We start from the raw sequence: 19,509 nt of genomic DNA, 5'->3' as shown, positions 1-19,509 counted from the left end.
CATAAAAGGTGTCTACCATATATTAAGTGGAAAAAACAGGTTACAATATAGTATGAACTCATTAAAAAAAAAAAAAAGCAATAAAAGAGCCCTGCAAATCCCAAACCCCATATGTCTAGATCTATAGCTATAGCTACATCTAATCTATATGTATATGCCTTATAGGCATAGGAAAAAGAAACCTGAGGAAGGAGACCACCAAGTTACTAATAGAATTTATCACTGGGTAGAGATTTTCACTTTTTATTTTATATACCTCTGTGTTTGGATTTGTCATAAAATTACCTATATATGTATTATTTTGTATAATTAAAAAAGTAAGAAATATTTTCAAATGAAAAAATAAAATAATTTCAATGGAATAAGATAAGTTCCTAAAATATTTTGCCTATTTATTTATTTATTTTTGCTGTACGTGGGCCTCCCACTGTTGTGGCCTCTCCCGTTGCGGAGGACAGGCTCCGGACGCACAGGCCCAGCGGCCATGGCCCACTGGGCCCAGCCGCTCCGCGGCATGTGGGATCTTCCCAGACCTGGGCATGAACCCGTGTCCCCTGCATCGGCAGGCGGACTCTCAACCACTGCACCACCAGGGAAGCCCTCTGCCTATTTATTGATATTTGTTTCCTGTGATGGTTAATTTTATGTGTCAACTTGGCCAGGTCATAGTACCCAGATATTAGATCAAACACTATTCTAGATGTTTCTGTGAAGATAATATTTCAGATGAGATTAACATTTAAATCAGTAGACTTAGAGTAACCCTCCATAATGTGGGTGGGCCTCATCTAATTAGTTGAAGGCCTTAATAGAGAAAGAACAACTTCCCCTGAGTAAGAAGGAATTCTGCCTGGTGGGCCTACTTACTTTATGGGGTTGGTGTAAGGATTAAATGATGTAACATATGTAATATACCTGGGGCATAGTAGGCTCTGAACATTCCTCTTCCACTGTATGACATACATTGTAAATACAAGAGTTGTTTATTTTCTAAGGTTTTCACAGAAACATAGAAGGAGGTCCCATAACCAGAGGATCTATTGCTACAGTAATGGAATACAAGGTTGCAGATGCTAGGAAACTCCTACTAATCAAATTCGTATGATGATGGGTACCATCAAATTGTCTCCATGTTTATGACAATTATTTTGAACGTGGGCGCATACTTGAATGATACAGTGTCGTAAGAGACTCACTGGGATGCCGTATCGAGTCCTGTAGAGGGTCCTCATTGCAACACTTGTTCCACACAGACAGCATTCATTCATATCAGATGCAACTTGACATGCAAGACACGTGAAGCAAAATATGCCACAGAGACCTGGACACATGAAATCAGAGGTACAAATTACTCCACTCTGCCCCCACCACAGCCGAAAGTTAGTGTGCTTTCATGAATGGCGGTCCAAATCCTGGGGCCTTTGTCACACATCCTGCTGCCAAGTCCATCTTCACTGCTTTTGCTCAGCAACGCATCAGCTTCTCCCTTCTCCCCACCCAATCATTTCTGGAATAACCACACCTTGGAAAGTCTGTATTCTTTTTGTAGTACTGCCTTCATCCATGTATTGAATGATTCACTGAAACCTAGCCATGTTCCAGAGATTATCCTCAGTACTGACAATGCCTCTGTCTGAAGTCTAGAAGGGAAGTTAGATCATATGAAAAATTCTCCAACAGAAACCTACTCAGGATGCCAAGGAGTCACTCACACAAATGGGGTCTCCAGTGCTCTGGGAAGGAAATGTTGCTTGATCTGAATATTGAAGGATGATTAGGAATTTTATAGGTAGAGGAAAGGGAAAAGAGCCTCTTTAGATAACATGGTATGTCTAGGCAATGGCTGGTTTTCATTCAACATGGCTGGAGCCAGGGATGGGATGGGGATGAAGCTGGACCCATGGCGGGTTGGAGACTGGATAAAGAGGAAGTACGAGTGCTCAGAATGGGTCATGGTAGTCATGAGGAACCTCTGAAATATTTTAAGAAGGGAGAATGATTTGGTCAGATCTACAATTAAGAAATTCTGTATGAAGATATTAAGCTCATATTAGGACTTGTAATTCACTTATTTGAGTAACAATACTAGGGGTTAGGGGATTAGAATGTTCATCTTTAGAAGGTTTTATTATTGTGGTTTCATTATCACTACGATATGCAGATGTTGAACTGAGAAATGTAAGTCATCACCCCAGGTCATCCAGTAGGACAATGAGAGCAAATCAATAAACCCAGAACACTGTGTAGACTTCAAGGAGGCAGGAAAACAAAAACAAAAACCTCAGAGCAAAATTTGTTATATAGGCAGGTTTGTTTGTTTCCTGCTTGGTGTTGAGAACTAAGCATTTGACCTTTCTGACACCCCCATCTTCTCTCAAACTTCCTCTCTCCCAAGTTTACTTAGAGAGCTCTCATAAAAGAAACAAAACAAAAAACAAGGAGAGTCAGAGATATTTTACCCAATGAGAAGTTAATTGCCTTTAGAATTCTTTATTCTTAGGTGTATAACAAAGCTAAATGTACAAATAAAATAATTTTTCTCTGAGCTCATGCTGAAACCATGGATGAAAATTATCCCTTGTTTACTGGGCACAGTGTAACTATAAAATAATGAGTTTAATTTATGTGTAACAAGAGCAGTCTTTTTTTTAATCAAGTAAAACTTGAAATGTCTCTTTTAATATGATGTATGGTCTATTTATAGTCATTAGGCCAAGTCTGTTCATTGTTAGAGTTATCAGCTTTTTGCCTATTATCTTAACTCCAGAACTTATTTTAGGAGTAAGACTATTCTTCGAAGGGTGGAGAACAATTAATTTACAGTCCGTACAGGTTTTTTCTGTTAACAAAGCATTGCCTGACACACAGGGTGCTTTGGCATCAGTGGGGAACGTTTACTACACAATAAGGGAGGAGTGAGGGAAGGATTTGGTCTTTGGTAATTCACCTCCACATCAGTTACGGGCGCAATTTCCCCAGCACTTACAGACGCCGCAATCGCTGAAGCAGTCACACATGCCCGTCTGCCAGTTAGAGGTTTGAGGAACCGGACCAATTCCAGGCTGAGTTACAATGACCACCGGAGATGGAGCTTGCATTTTCGATGCAGGGTCTTACGTGGCAGTGGTCTGAAAGGAAAAACTTGGTGTAAGTAGCCTGGAGGTTGCTCTTGGAAGCCTGTTTTGAGGTACTCTGCTTCAGGGGCAAGTGAGGCAATTTAGACCAAGTGACTTGTTGATCTTTGAAGAACAGAATTTCTGCAGAGGCCCCTGGGGGAAGGGATTCACTGAACTGGTAAAACATACAGATTCTTCTCTTGGTGTTAGGGAACGTAACAGGGTTGTAAGAACTGTTTTAAACAGGTGCCTGGTCTCCACACAAGACAGGGAAACAAATGAGGAAACCCGTGATAATGACCATGCCAACTAAAAATTGTTGCACGCTGTTTGGTTCTACAAGAACGAAGTCACCCGCCACTGCAGTCGCTGACCTTCAACACACCCTGAAAGGAGTTCAGCACGGTGATCAGGAATGCGGCACTGTGTGTTCTGGGAAACACTGGCAGAACAGGCCTTCAGAGAGTTAGATATTTTTTAGGAGAAGATTTTATGAGCCCCATTTCTTACATCTTCTCTCATCTAGAAAAGCACTAAAATCATTAACGGAGGCGTCTGCTCCCCGTGACCAGCAGCAAGCCTCTGCCAAAATGTGTGCTTGACGCACGTGCCCCCTTCACCAAAATCGCATGCATACTGACCTCCCCTCCGACCTCTTCGCAGCAGTTCCTCAGAGCTATCTGCGAGGCTGTTCTCCCAGGCTATAGTCCTCATTTGGCTCCAAATAAAACTTAACTCACAACACTCACGTTGTGCATTTTTTTTCAGTTGACAGAAGGAGTAGTGAATTACGGAAACGGACTTCTGTAAAGTTGCACCATCCTAAGCTTTTGTGTACTTGCAACCTTTCTCCTCTTGCCCCTCTTTTATGTTCCCTTTTGCTGTGGACTTGTTTCCGATGAGCAGTTGTAAAGGAAAAACTCCCCTGTTTTCTGTCTACTCACAGAACACTGTCACCTGTGATCACCAAATGTGTGGTAGCTTTTTTCCACACCAAGCAATTCTGCAACACCAGATGGGGGTCCATTGGGTTGCACCCTGCAGGCCTGCGAGCCCTGTACTTGTCCAGAGACCGAAGAAAGAGCCCAGAGTCAGTGACAGAAACATCAATGGTTTAATGGATAGGGGGATCTTACATTTCTGAAGCAAGGTCCTGGAGTGACAGCCCACCAGTCTTAGCTCCCAGGGCAGGGGATGGGGGGAGAGGGAGGTTACCAGTTTTAGGGGGGATTGACATCAGGTTGGCTCACTGGTTAGCAGGGAAACCAGCAGAGGAGCACAGCCTCTCACCACCCCTTTGATAAGCTATCACAGGGGAGATATTCTGATCTAAAGCTTAGAACAATCACTAGCTGGGGCAGGGGGCAAGTGCGTAGGTATTTGCTGATTAGGGAAGGTCAGTCATCTGAATAGAATGTAGGTGAAGCAGGGACTGGTGAGCAGAGAATGTACAGAGAACAAGAGAACAGACATCTTGGGGAGCCTGCCCATACAGTGTCCTACAATTTGGCTCAATTCTGACACTGTCTACAGGAGACAGTGTCAGATTCCACGTGTTAAGGGCTCAGTCCCACAAGACTGCCCTCCCTCCCCTACTTCAGATGCCAATTGTAAGACCAGGTTGTCACCTGTGCTTCTGACCAACTAGATCAGAGGTTCCCATGACCCCTTCCTCATGTTTGATAAATTTGCTGGAGTGGCTCACAGAACTCAGGAAAATAGATTACTTACTAGATTATTGATATATTACAAAGGCTATTAAAGGATACGAATGAACAACCAGATGAAAAGATACAGAGGGTGAGGTTCAGAACCTGTGGGGTTTGGGGTGGGCCACCTTCCCAGTACACCAACCCTAAAGCTCTCTGAACCCTGTCCTTTTGGGTTCTTATGGAGCCTTGATTACATAGGCATGATTGATTAAATCATTGGCCATTGGTGATTGAACTCAGTCTCCAAACCCCTCTCCCCTCCCCTGGAAGTCTGAGAGCTGTGGCAAAAAGTTCCAACTCTCTAAACAAAGATTGGTTTCCCTGGCAACCAGCACCCTCAAGGGCTTTCAAAAAAGTCACTTCATTAGCATAAACTCCTCTGTAGTTGAGAGGGGCTTGTTATGAATAACAAGACACCTTTATTGCTCTTACCATGTAAGAAATTCCAAAGATTTTAGGAGCTCTGTGCCATGAACGGGAATGAAGACCAAATATGTATTTCTTATTAAAAACCACAACATCACAGTAGTCCTCTCCAATCTTCCTTCATCCAAGTTGGTCCTTCACTTCAAATTTACCTGGAGCCTGTATCCCTCTGACAGTGCAGACTGTCAGTGCTGACAGACCCTCGGTACGTGTTAGGGGCAAGCCCTGATGGTGTGCCCCAGCAACGTTTATTATGAAGTACATTTTGTTAGGTTAGTCCTAATTTCTCTCCATCATGAGAGGCATTGTGGGGTCATGCAACATTGATTTGATTTGAAGTGAGAATATCTTTGCTCAAATTCTGATTTCCTAAACTGTGTGATCTTGGACTAGTCATTGATCAGCCTAGTTATTTAACTAGTCATTTAAATTTCCTCTTACTAATCTGTAAAAATGGAAATGGTTTCTGACTTATCCACCTTCTGTGCTTATTGAGAGTATTTTCTTTTGTCCTGTATTCTGAAGTGGAAATGTATTACATCTCAGTGTCTAGCACACTGTGAGTGAATCAAGCATATAATAAGTACTTAATTCAAGAAGACAATGAAAATTACCTTCTATGAGTACCTTCTATGAGATAAAGTCTAGGGATGAATTTAATGAACAATAAAAAAAATCAGATTAGTATCAGGTAGTATGGCTAAAATGTACAAAAATGCAGCAAGGAAATTTCTTTTGATGATTTCCATAAATATCTGTTGGCAATAATATCAGCTAATATTCATTGAAATTCTACCCTATATCAGGCACTGTGCTAGACTCACACTGTCCACTTAATGTGGCAACAGCCCTGCCAAGTAGGAATTATTATCTTTATTGAGTTGATGAGGAAATGGAGGCTCAGAGAGTTTAAGTAAATTATGAAATTCAAATCCTTCTCTGGCTCACTCCACAGTCCCTGTCCCTCCCTTTGCCCCTTAGCTTTAGAGCCCTGCTCCATCACAGCACTTATTACAGGGTGGCATTTTCATTGGTTTGCTGTGATCTCCTTGAGAACTGGAACTCTCTTTTCATATTTATTCCTTTAGCACCAACTTCAGTGTAGTCTAATAGAAGGTACTTTTCCTTGTCTTCTTGAATTAAGTACTTATTATATGTTTGATTCACTCACAGTGTGCTAGACACTGAGATGTAATACATTTCCACTTCAGAATTCAGGACAAAAGAAAAACACTAAAATTGAAAATACAGTGCTCTGAGATACTCAGGCAATGTGATTATACTAATGCTTTCTTGTATTATTTCCCTCATAGGGCAGTGTCAAAAACAAGCAAATTACCTCCATTGTTCCATATTACTTTACACTTTTTCTATTTCTTGAATTAACTGGGTTTCTTTCTAGATTGCATTGCCCAGTAATGCCTGGCTAGTTTGGTAGTTCCCATGGACAAAAAGAGAGAGCAGTATATGAAACAAGGCAACATCTTGGATGTTTTTCCACACAATTGAAAGCGTATCAAAAACGGTTCAAACATGTCTAAATCTGCCCAGGTTTCACCATAGCTAATTGTAAATTAACCAGGTCAATCATTATAAATGATCCCCTGAGTCCTAGCAAACAGCCTCATGTGAAGGACACGGTGTTTTTGGATGACTATTAAACGAGTTTATTTTTATTTTTTTAGAAAGAAGGAATAAGGTTTAAAACGTTTATTTTTAAAGGTTTCTGTCTGTTGAACTTTATCACCGTCAGAAAACAGCTCTAGGTATTTCCCTTCCCATTAGTGAGTGTGGTCTGCAAACATATATTTTTCTAAGTTTTAATAAAATGATTATAGGTACACAAAGAGAGGACAAAATCTGACATTAAGTATTAAAAAAAAAAAATCTTGGGCTTCACTGGTGGCGCAGTGGTTGAGAGTCCGCCTGCCTATGCAGGGAACACGGGTTCGTGCCCCGATCCGGGAAGATCCCACATGCCGCAGAGCGGCTGGGCCCGTGAGCCATGGCCGCTGAGCCTGCGCGTCCGGAACCTGTGCTCCGCAACGGGAGAGGCCACAGCAGTGAGGGCCCGCGTACCGCAAAAAAAAAAAAAAAAAAAAAAAAAAAAAATTTTTAAAATGAGAGAAATTTAAAAGCCCCAAGGTTGATAAATGACAAGGCAGGAACAGATAATTCACAAAAGAAGACATGAAAATGACCTTAAGTATATTAAAAAAGATGTTCAAACTCACTCAATATTAAAGAAATGCAAATTAAACACTTGTCAGGTGGCAAAAATTAAAGAGTATGCAACACACTCTTTTGGCAAGGCTGTGGAGGAACAGGTACTCATATATTTCTGGTGAGAATGCAAACTGGTGCAACCATTCTGGAAGGAACTTTAGCAATACTTAACAAAACTACACTTACGCTTACCATTTGCCCAAGTAATCCCATATCTAGAAATTCATCCTGAAGATATACCTCCAAAAATGCAAAAACACATATGCATGAGGTTATTCCTAGCAGCATTGTTTGTTTTTGCAAAATAATTGTAAGCACTGTAAGACAGGTTGAATAAACTATGGTACACCCACACAGTGGAGTGTTATGCAGCTATCAAAAAAAGAAGGAGGGGCTTCCCTGGTGGCGCAGTGGTTGAGAGTCCGCCTGCCGATGCAGGGGACACGGGTTCGTGCCCCGGTCCGGGAAGATCCCACATGCCGCGGAGCGGCTGGGCCCATGCGCCATGGCCGCTGAGCCTGCGCGTCCGGAGCCTGTGCTCCGCAATGGGAGAGGCCACAACAGTGAGAGGCCCAGGTACCGCAGGAAAAAAAAAAAAAAAAAAAAAAAAGAAGAAGGAGGACGAGCTCTATAAACTGACATGAAGTAACTTCCAAGATATATGTAAGTGGGAAAAAAATGCACAAAAGAATGTTTTTGGTATGATATCCTTCATGTAAGAAATAAAGGGAAATAAGAAAACACACATGTATCTGTTCAATTGTGCAATAAGAAATACAGGAAGAATAAACCAGACACAAATGAAACTTGTTATGTTCAGGGTAAATGAGGTGGAAAGAATGAGAGAATGGAAATGGAGTAGCAGGGCTGGGGGCAACACTTCTCTAAGTGTACCTTTTCATATGGCTCTGACTCTTCCAACCATGCTAATATTTCACATATCAAGTCAACGCATAAATGGATAGTCAAAATCAAAGAGAATGTGGCAGGATCCCAAAATGCAATATAAACAGTAACAAATAGACCTGACTGTATTACAATTAATATTATAACCACACTGAGGAAGAAAAAGGTAACCTAAATAACCTTGGAAAGTATTTTGACTATATAACATAAAGCTATAAAAAAAATAACTGACAAATATTATACTCTAGTTTACTAAACTTGTTTTTCACAGAGGTATGAATTAGCAATTCTGAAATCTATCTATCTATCTATGGCTTGAATAATATACTGTGGATAATGAGATTGAGATTTTTCCCTGTCAGAGAAAGAAATTACAGATAAGGAAAGGAGGACAGCTAGTATGAGTCCTATTGAGTTGGAATCAGTGGTATGAACTCATGGTTATTTACACACACACACAGTTGTAAATGAGGGGGTAAGACTCCTTTGCGGGGTCTTTAAGGGTCACTCCAACACAGCTACGGAAATCCCATTCAGACAAGCATATGAAATTAAAGAATTTATTCTACTCACAGGTCCTAAAGGGGGAGGCATGGCATGCCCAGACGGCCATGCAAAGTCCCTTAAAAGCCTGAAGTTTGGTAACAGCAGGCGTCGAGAGAGCAGAGCCAAGACTCATGGGCGAATGCCTTTATTGAGGGTCCTGAGTGGGGTAGCTTGTGGCATGCAGGAAGCATTCTCACTGGGTAATTTAAATGTAACTGGGTCAACGTGGAAAGTAGGAAAAGGGTAAGATGGGGAAGTCATTATAAGGCTTATGAACACATGTACTGGGGATGGGTACTTAGAAGTGGGCAATAACTTGGTAAAAGCTCAAAACAGGCACTTAGAAAGCCACTGAGGCAACAAACAACAGCTTTACAGTACACACACACACACACACACATACACACAGAGAGATATAGAAATGTGTATGAATACATAAATATTTCCTAGCCCTCTCCATTGAGAGGACCTAGAAGCAACAACAACCCACTATCAATGAACACACCTTGTGCCCAAATCTTGGTTTCTAAATACCATTTTCCAATTAAAAAAAGAGCCTGAGTTCATTAGAGAAATGGATGATGCCAGGGCTGGGAAAGGGAAGTACAAAATAACCCTGGAACATCTTGTATACCAAAAAGTAAAAAAGGGTGCAAATATGGATTAGAGATAGGACCTCAGAGCCAACTTGATGGCTCTTCCAATGGCTAAATCTGGGACAATTTGTGTAACCAAATAATGTTAATATCTGATTATAATTCATAGACTAAACTATCCGTAACTCTCTACTGATATAAATAAAAGAGTAAATTTTATTTACTCTGAGGGAGAAGGGGGGAATTCCCTGGTGGTCCCCAGAGGTTAAGACTCCACGTTTCCACTGCAGGAGGCAAGGTTCGATCCCTGCTCAGGGAACTAAGATCCTGCAGGCTACACGGCACGGCCAGAATAATAATAATAATAATAATAAATAAAATGAGGGAGAATTCCCATTAATGAATATAGAGGGAGTGACGGAAATACAAGATCACCATTTGGCAAACACTACAGTAATAATTGTTATAGGAAAGACTCACAGATGGATGCTAAAATTAGACTTTGAAAGTATGATGAGAAACAACATATTTACACATCTTAAAGTATCTCCCCACAGGCTACTTATTAATTACAAAGAGAAAAAGAGCAACTCTCTAGTGGATAAATCTGGCAGACACTATCTTAGTCAAGTGACCAAAGTTGATATTATCAGTAATGGGACATACTGATGTGCTCCAGAAAGTGGAGACAATGCTATGACTGGGTATATTAATAAATCTTATCTATGGGAATGAAGGTGACTAGAGCAAGCCTAACCCTGCAACAGGTAAAGAAGCAGCAATCACTCATATTAGTCAGGAAAGGGAAATGTTTGGTATTTTGTGGCTTGGATAATGTTTAAAGTTCATCTGTGTTCAAATATGATTACAGAGTGTTAGTGTTTTTATTTGATCCATCATGGTCTTATCTGATGTTGATGCTCTGTGAAATTGTTCATGTGCTAGAGGGGAACATCAAGACCCAGTGGGAAGGACAATATGGATGGACCTTAAAGGCATTACGCTAAGTGAAATAAGTCAGACACAGAAAGACAAATACAAGATGATCTCACTTATATGTGGAATCTAAAACAAGCAAACAAACCAAACTCATGGATACGGAGAACAGATTGGTGGTTGTTAGAGGTGAGGGGTAGGGCGTGGGAGAAATGGGTGAAGGTGGTCTAAAGGTACAAACTTGCAGTTGTAAAATAAATAAGTCCTGGGGCTGTAATGTACAGCATGGTGACTATAGTTAATAACAGTGTATTGTATATTTAAAAGTTGCTAAAAGAATAAATCTTAAAAGTTCTCATCTCAGGAAAAAATTTTGTAACTGTGTGGTGATGCATGTTAACTAGATTTACTGTGGTGATCATTTCACAGTATATACAAATATCAAATCATTATGTTGTACACCTGAAACTAATATAATGTTATATGTCAATTATATCTCAAAAATAAAGAAAGACCTGGTGTGAGTGCCAGGCCAGCTTGCTGCAACACCAAAGCCTAGCTCACAGCACTGGGCCAGCTCCACAATGGCAAGAGCTGCTTTTCTCTTCCTTAGGGCAATAGTGGGACAATTGGTAACATTTGGATAAGATCTGTAGATTAATTAGGTGATAGTAGTTTGCCAATTTCCTGGTTTCAGTATTTGTACGATTGTTATGTAAAACATTAACCAGGAAAGCCAGTGAGGGGTGTATGGGGACTCTGCGTATTACTTTTTTATTTTTGTATTTTTTAGTCTGTGCCGTATGCATGTGGGATCTTAGTTCCCTGACCAGGGATTGAACCTGCACCCCCTGCAATGGAAACGTGGAGTCCTAACCACTGGACTGCCAGGAAAGTCCCTGTTATTTTAAAAAATATCTTATTGAGAAATATTTTACATACTATAAAATTCAATTGTTTAAAATGGATACAGTTCAGTGATTTTAGTATATTCATACTTGCATAACCACCACCATAATCTAATTCTGAAATATTTTAGCACACATCCTTTAGCACCCATATCCATTAACAGTCACTCCCCACTTCCTCTCGCCTCCCCTACGTCCAAACAATCTCTAATCTGCTTTTTGTTTCTATTGGTTTGCTTATTCTAGTCATTTCATATAAATGGAATCAGAGAATATATGCTTTTTTTGTAACTGACTTCATTTAGTTAGCATAATGTTTTCAAGGTTCATCCTTACCACAGCATGCATTAGTACTTTTTTTTTAACTGCTGAATAATATTCCATTGTGTGGATATACCATTTTGTGTTTGTCCATTGATCAGCTGATGGTCATTTAGATTACTTCTACTTTTTTGTTATTATGAATAACGCTCCTATTACTATCTGCGTACCACACAGGGTTTTGTGCGGACATTTGTTTTCATTCCTCTTGGGTGTCTATCTAGAAGTGGAATTGCTGGGTCAAAATACTAACTTTATGTTTTGCATTTTGGAAGGCAGCTATGCTCACCACTATACCACCAAGGCCATGTTTAGCATTTCGAACTGCTTCACATTGTTTTCCAAAACTGCTGCATTTTGTTTGCGGGTCCCATCATCGTGGCCAACATTTGTTATTGTTTGTCTTTTTGTGTGTTATTGTTCCAACATTTTTCATAAATCTGAAATTATTTCTAAAAAATAAGAAAACAAAAGAGAATATGGGAAGAGGAGAGCCCCCATAGGACTTAGAGTGAAAAATACAAAAGCAATCTGTTACAAAAGCTGTAAAATATACATTCCCAAATCTAAGTAGTATATAATATAAACATAGCCATAAGAAGATTTTTGAACTGTGGTTGCATTTCCCACTTATAATTCTTAGGGACCATCCTAAAGAATTTCTCTTTTTCGTATAAAACACCATAAAATGCATTCAGAATAGCTGAAGCTTATTTAAAATTTATTAGGTTTGTCCTTTTATATGCATTAAAGTGGTTTTTTATTTTGGTTTTTGCTTTATTTATTTATTTTTTAATGCGCCATAATGGCTTTTTACTGCTCTTTTACAATAAGAGAGGCTAACCACTGTGGATCTCACAGAAAACACTGCGAAAGAAAGTTTAGTAAGTGAACAAAAATGGGGGGGAGGAGGGAAGGTGGCGGGCGGGGGCGATCATTCAGGGCCTGCGTTATCTGTGGGTGTCTTTGTAGGCAGGAGTCTATCTTGAAGGGTAGGATCACCAGGTGATGGAACGAAGCGAACTTGCCTCTGGCTGTGCTCTGGCTCCCTTGCAGGGAGAAGGGACAAGGGCAGGACAGTCCGCCGGTGGCGGGGCGCGCCGGTGTCAGGCTGAACCAAGTTATCAAAGCATCCGGGCCCATCAGCAGCCCCCGCTTTTCCATTTGGGGCGGAGAGCCCACTCGCTCCCCGTTTCTGGAGCACGCGGGAGGTGTGGCCTCGGCAGGAGCAGGGCCCGGGGCTTCAGCAGGGCGGGGCGGAGGGTGGGGTGGGCTTCTCACCGCCGTGACCTCTCGCCCCTCAGGATGGTGACTGCGCGCAGCGCTGCGGCGCAGAAGGTGTTCTCCGCCAGGCACCCACGTTCCGCCTCCCAGTACGTGAGTTGTGTACCCGGCCGTTTCCTCTGCTGGGACCCGACTTTTTGCCCCCGAATCCCTCCGGGCAGGCAGCGCGGAGCCCGAGGGCAGGGTCGGCCGCAGTCGGGGCGCGGCCAGCTCCAGGCGGCTGCGTCTCGCGGACGCCGGGAGGGTCCGCGAGGCTGGGACCCGGGCTGGTCCCTGTCACCGTACGCGGCTGGACCTGCCGGACTTGGTGGGAGCCGAGATTGGCCGGGCAGGCGCGAGGGAGCCCGGGGTCTGGGACAGGGTCGGGGCGCCGCTGCCCGGCACCCTGCCGCTCCGCCAGCCGCGGCCGCTCAGTCTCACCAGGCATTTGTAATACATTTTTTAAAGTTTTCATCAGATGAACGGGCTGATCAGCTCACTTCTGATCAGGAAGTAATACAGAAGGAAACTATCATCAGCACCCCCCTGCCCCTGGCCCCAGTGATTTTAACACCTCTTAGGTGGTCCCCAGATTCTACTTCTAGTGCACATGCCTGTTTTTCATTTTAGTAAGAAGCATCCACAGCTTTCTAAACAAACTCGTTCTGTGGATTCATGAAAAAGGAGATAAAGAAATTGCAATTGTGTCATTTCTGTTGCTCACCCTTTTTACAATAATCACCTTGGTTTGGGGGAAAGCTCCCAGTCCTGAACGTAAGCTCTACAAGGGCAGGGAATTTTTGTGGACTGTGTTCTCTGATGTAACGCAAAAGCTTAGCTCAGGCCCTGGCACACAGTAGGTGCCCATTAACACGCCCGCTACCACGGTCTTAGTGCGTGATGCCCGCTGGAGCCGGTGCACATCAGACACAGGCTAGTGCTCAGCCCTGAAAACGCAGTGGCAGTTCTCCCTAGAACTCCTTTAGACTGCCAGACATCCTATATCCGAAACCCCAGTACTCACATGACAGAAACCATAGTTTTGGGTGATAGCTTCCCATATTTGGGGCCTGGGAAGAAGAGGTGTTGCAGAAAATGCTTTAAAAAAAGGAAATTCAGGGCTTCCCTGGTGGGGCAGTGGTTGAGAGTCCACCTGCTGATGCAGGCGACAGTGGTTTGTGCCCCGGTCCGGGAAGATCCCACATGCCGCGGAGCGGCTGGGCCCGTGAGCCATGGCCGCTGAGCCTGCGCGTCCGGAGCCTGTGCTCCGCAACGGGAGAGGCCACAACAGTGAGAGGCCCGCGTACCTCAAAAAAAAAAGGAAATTCAAACTTTCTTTTGTATTTCTTTTTAATAATCAAATATCAGAAAAAAACAGGAAAGGCTCTACAAAATGTTTGGTGGTTATCGCTAGGTGATTGGCTGGTAGATATTTTTATCTTTATAATTTTGAGCATTGTCTGAAAAAATTTTTTACAATTAGCATTTATTCCTTTTATAATCAACACAAGAAATACCCATTTTGGAAACAAAAAGCAAATGCAGTGACAAAAAACAACAACAAAAAAGAAAGTAAAGGGTTGTGCTGATTATCCTATAGCTGTCTGAATTTTTTTTTCCTTAGCCCCTGGCCAGTGCCTGGCACAAGTTGGCATTCAGTAACCAATTGCTGAATTAATGAATTTATACCCTTCCCATGATCTCTCTCAGGAAAAACATGTTCATTTAACTTGCTTATTTTTTTAAGAAGTCTATGCTGTGATTTTGAATAGAATGATCTGAAGATTTCAAAATAAAAACTTGCCTGCACTTATCTAACCATCCTTTCCTTTTCCTAACTGTCCTCACTCTGTACATACTTTATATATCTGTGTATTCAGATTGGCTGCTGTTAGCCCTTAAAGGAGAGACTGGAGCATTCTCTGAGTGCCTTTGAAGTTCAGTCAGTGGTAATCTGCACATTTTGTAGCCAGCAGCTTCGTGGGAAATATCCATGTGCTGACTGCCAGTTAGTTTGTACCACAGTTTACTTTCTCAGTGTAGTGGCCTCAACAGTCTTTAGCCCCAAAGTCAAAAGCTCTCGGTTTCTGTTTCTTTCACTACTTTTGACTTCCTTTTTTGATTATGGAAAACTAGGGCACCCCAGGTGTTTCTGTGGACTTTAGCAGAGATTGGGGGCCCCAGGAGGTTTCAAGGTTTCAAGGTTCACCTCTAGTGAAGGTTACCTACAGCAGGGGGGAAGGCTACTCTATCCGGCCCAGAACAACAGCACTAGGAACCAGCGCCCCAGACTTCTTTTTGACCAATGTGGCTTATTCTGAAAGAGGTTTTGTAACTTCTCACATGAGATTTCTTATTCCAGAAAGAGCTCCCTGGTAGCTATCAAACAGAAGAGAAAACAAGCACACTTACTCCTGTGCAGCTCTGTGGTTTAAATATCATTTCACAATTCTAGGCATCCTTTAGGTTGCAATAAAATATAAAATAAAAACGAACTCAAAATATCCTAAATGGTTGCAAATCTCTTTGCTTCAGCCATTAAATACCCAATAGTCTTTAACCTTAACCATTCAAGGTAAAAGATCGACAGCAGGAGTTAAGGGGAAGATAACAAAAGACAACTTCCCTGAAATCATTTTAGTGCCCAGTAATGTTTCCAAGAATTTCTGGGACCTTGTCTACAAGCTTGTCTCCTCCGTTCAGTGGTCTTTTCAATGCTTACTGTGCGTAAAAACCACTTGGAGAATTTGTTTACGATATAGATTCCTGGGCACTATCCTTTGAGACTGTGATTTAGGTGGGATGGGCTGGGGTCCAGCAATCTGTACCGAGCACCCTCAGGGCTGCTGCCCCTATGGCATAGGGTGCTGTCATGTAGAGAAATGCGGCCCCTCTGCATAGACACAGCTTGGTGAGAAATAGAAAAATACCATCCCTTTCTCCAGGCAGATGTAGCCATGCCAGGGCCTCCAGCTTTCCCGAGGAGCACAGGCTGAAATAGCCCCACTCACCCCTGGGCTGCCTGCCCATGCAGAGGCCTGGCGTCTCAGGAGATTCCAGCATCAGTGCCCTTACAGAGGACACTTTGTAACCCACGGCCCTGGGCGTTTTTATTTCTCTTCTGTTAAGAATAACTGCAGATCCAGCCCACATTAGCAAACGTTACTGGATACCCAACGTGTGTAGCGCTTGTGTTAGATATGGTAGGGGTTCAGGAGAGTCTGTAGTTTCCTCTCCACAGCTGGTATCTCTGCCCATCACTGAGGGACCACACAGCTGTTTCGTTTCATGTTGTCTTTGATGCCACAGAGCAGACAGGTGACGAAAAAAGTTGGTGGGGGCCACTCCGGAAAAAGGAAAAATGGAGGCAGGAGGAATTGAAATGGGAATCTTGGTGGACAAGCTTTGAAGAGAGACTGAGACCCCTTTCTTTAGAAGACCCCTTTCATGGAATGACCTCAATGCCCAGAAACCTTGCAGGATTTGGCCCACATTTTAAACACCCTAATTTCACCCATTAGTTTTAGTTACAACTAACCTTATACCTGTCTCCCCTGCCCTGGAAAACCTCACTCTTGAGAAGGACAGCCCCTATCTTATTAATATTAATTAGTATTAATCTACTACATTAATTACGTTAATATTAATCAATATATCACTTAGATTTTCCTTTTCTTTCTAGTGTTTATCAATGTTAAATTTTAATTTTTTTTTGCTTTGATTGAAACATTTCCATTTCCTAATTTCTCATCTCAGAAGTTAACAAATGTGAGATGAGAAGGGTCTCTTTCTTTATACATATAAATAAAGCACCAGAATTTAAGTTTGAAGGCTTCTAGTCTGTTTTTCTTACTGTCATACCAAAAATTCAAGGATTCTCATGATTCATTAGCTAAATCTATAAAATTCCGTCTTCTTTTTCTAATGGAAAAAAAATCAAGCAAAATAGTTTCAAAAGAAATTAGCCTAGCATGAGTAAACATGCCTATGTATGAAGTAAAGAGTGAAATTAATGATCAAGTTATAAACACAATGCCTAATATATGTATCCTGCTGAAAGCAATAGTTGATGAGGATTCAAGACTACCTTATGAAAAGCATGGCATCTCACACATGCCTGGCACATGTTGAATTTGACTAACTTAACTAAATTTAAAGCAATTAGATAAGAGAACATTGGTCTTTCGGCTGGACCTCGAAATATTGCATGTTAGAAATAATAACAAGAAAATCAAATACTATTAAAGAAAACTTTTTTTTCCCCCCCAGGGCTAGATAAGCTTTTAAAGAAGTGCTTCATTTCAAAGTACTTACAGTTAAGAAATAGGTTCTGGGCAGGTTGTATCTTGTGGCTTGAGAGAGAATCTCACTAGAAGTGAAAGATACAGAAAAGAGAGAAGTATGTTTCCGTCGCAGTATGCAGTACAAAGTACATAATCAGTGATTTTTCATTGGCCAGTGCAATCTGGGCAGAGGAGTGTTCAAGGTATGTTTCTGTTACTTTGAAAATGAAAGCATTTCTTGCCCGCAAAATTGTGTTCCTTCTCCTACATTGTGTTAAGTACACTCATGTATCTTTTTTTCTGGGGGGGGGGAAAGATTTGATTCATTATATAATTTGACTGGTTTTACATGTCTGGCAGAGCTTACCAATTTTTAAATTTTACTTTTTCCCTTTAATACAATAAATAAGATTTAGTGTGTATTTATTGCCATTTTTAAATTGGGGAGCTTGTAGGTAGGGTTAAGGAGAAAACAGGCTATCTGGAATTCCGTACCTAATCAGACACTTTTCTTTTTTTCTTCTGCCTCTTTGGACTCCTTTGTTCTCCCTGACATTGGTTAAGTAAATGCCTACTAAGTGTTAGGCACTGTACTAAATGCTTTTCATGTATTAATTTATTGAATTCTCCTCACAAGTCTGTGGGGTATTATCATCCCCATTTAACGGGCAAGGAAACTGAGTCACAGCAATGCTAAGTGGCTAGAAGTTGGCAGCTAGGAACTGGCTGAAAAGGGACTCTAATCTGTGTCTGTCGAGGTCCGCACCACATCCTGCCTCACGTTCTCACCCTACAGTCTGACGCTAGCCTCGCTCTAGTGGGAAACATCTGCTGTTCCTCACAACCTCAGAGGGAGTGAGAAGCCTGGCCACTTTCATGTCTGAAAGGCTCAAATTACGGAATCAGAAATCGAAATGTTTTGAACAGGTATTTCAAAAGGAAGAAATTCAAATGTAAAAGAAACGGTATAAAGAGATTGGGCGTGATGTAGTAAAAAGTGCCATAGCTTGTAGCTGAGCTGACAGGGGATAAAATCCTCGTTGTTCAACCTCTTATCTGTATGGACTTGGAAAGTCAACTAAAAAGTCTAAACTTTGGTTTCCTTACCTCTAAAATTAGAAAAATAAGGTTTACCTACCAAAGTCATTGGGTGTCATTGATAAGGCTTAGTCTGTTTTATTTTATTATTATTTTTAAATTAAAAAAATTTTTTTTTAGTCACGCCACACTGCACATGGGATCTTATTCCCTGACCAGAGATCGAACCCGAGCCCCCTGCAGTGGAAGCGTGGAGCCTTAGCCACTGGACCGCCAGGGAAGTCAGGCTTAGTCCATTTTAATGTTCAATGTATGTTAGCTGATATCACTGAAAGACTGTTGAGATACCAACTATAATCTGAAATAATGATCCCCCCGCACACCTCCCACCCAGGTGACATCCAGTATTGACAAGGTTTTGCAAAATGGATGATAGACTCATTGATTTTTGGTGGCATTATAAATTGGTACTCTCTTTTTGGCAGTCAGTATTGGCTATACATACATAGCAGAATCAAAAAATAGACTTATCCTTTGGCCCAGCAATTTCACTAAGAGTGAGTGTCTTCTTAAATTCTGTGCTCATAGACATTTTGTTTACCCCGCCCTGGTCCCAGGCCTGAAAGAATACAGGAAAGAAAGGGTCAAATCATGTCAAGTCTGCGTTTAGCCTGCTATGCTACCCAGAGTAAGGGATAAAAGAGCTTAACTACACAGTCTACCCCTTTGAGCTACACTGGGGGCAGTGGGAGAAGAACACTCAATGACAGTGAATTCTATGTGAAGTAAACCTTTTTTAAAATTTTGAAACAATTTTTGACTTAACAGAAAAGTTGCAAAAATAGAAGAGTTCTCATATGCCCTTCACCTAGCTTCCTTTAAAATTAACATCTCATATAGCCATAGTAAGATGATCAAAAATTGAAAATTAACGTTGGTACAAGAACATTAACTCAACCACAGACAAAACTATTTGAATCTTAATAGTTTTTCCATTCTCTGTTCAAGGATCCAATCCAGGATTCCACCCTGCATTTAGTTGTCATCTCTCTCTTTAGTCTCCTCCGATCTGGAGAAGTGCCCCAGGTTTTTCTTGCTTTTCATGACTTTGACATGTTTGAAGAGTACCTATGTGGAATTAACCTCTTCTCCAAGGAGCCCTGGGTCTTTTCATTGGAGAACAGCATTTAGAAAAGATCTGGGTGCTAGGCGGGCTCATTGCTGTTGGGTTC

At 41.6% G+C, this 19,509-nt stretch overlaps 1 protein-coding gene across 1 annotated transcript in view; it reads right to left on the bottom strand.

The window, feature by feature from the left end:
• Positions 1–17,366, bottom strand: part of LOC114902687 (placenta-specific gene 8 protein) — a 33,070-nt gene extending 15,704 nt beyond the window's left edge. Inside the window, exons 1-3 of the mRNA XM_029235155.1 lie at positions 17,271–17,366; positions 2,987–3,128; positions 1,197–1,321 (exon numbers count right to left, since the gene is read on the bottom strand). Coding sequence (XP_029090988.1) covers positions 1,197–1,321; positions 2,987–3,098 — 237 coding nt within the window. The 5' untranslated portion in view covers positions 3,099–3,128; positions 17,271–17,366. The remainder of the gene's footprint in view (positions 1–1,196; positions 1,322–2,986; positions 3,129–17,270) is intronic.
• Positions 17,367–19,509: the final 2,143 nt, after the last annotated feature.

Source organism: Monodon monoceros, unplaced genomic scaffold (assembly GCF_005190385.1).
Source record: "Monodon monoceros isolate NGI ecotype Baffin Bay Population unplaced genomic scaffold, NGI_Narwhal_1 Super_Scaffold_20, whole genome shotgun sequence".
NCBI classification, from domain to species: Eukaryota; Metazoa; Chordata; class Mammalia; order Artiodactyla; family Monodontidae; genus Monodon; species Monodon monoceros.
Note: the sequence above shows the minus strand (reverse complement) of the source record. Positions and strands in the feature narration are given on the sequence as shown.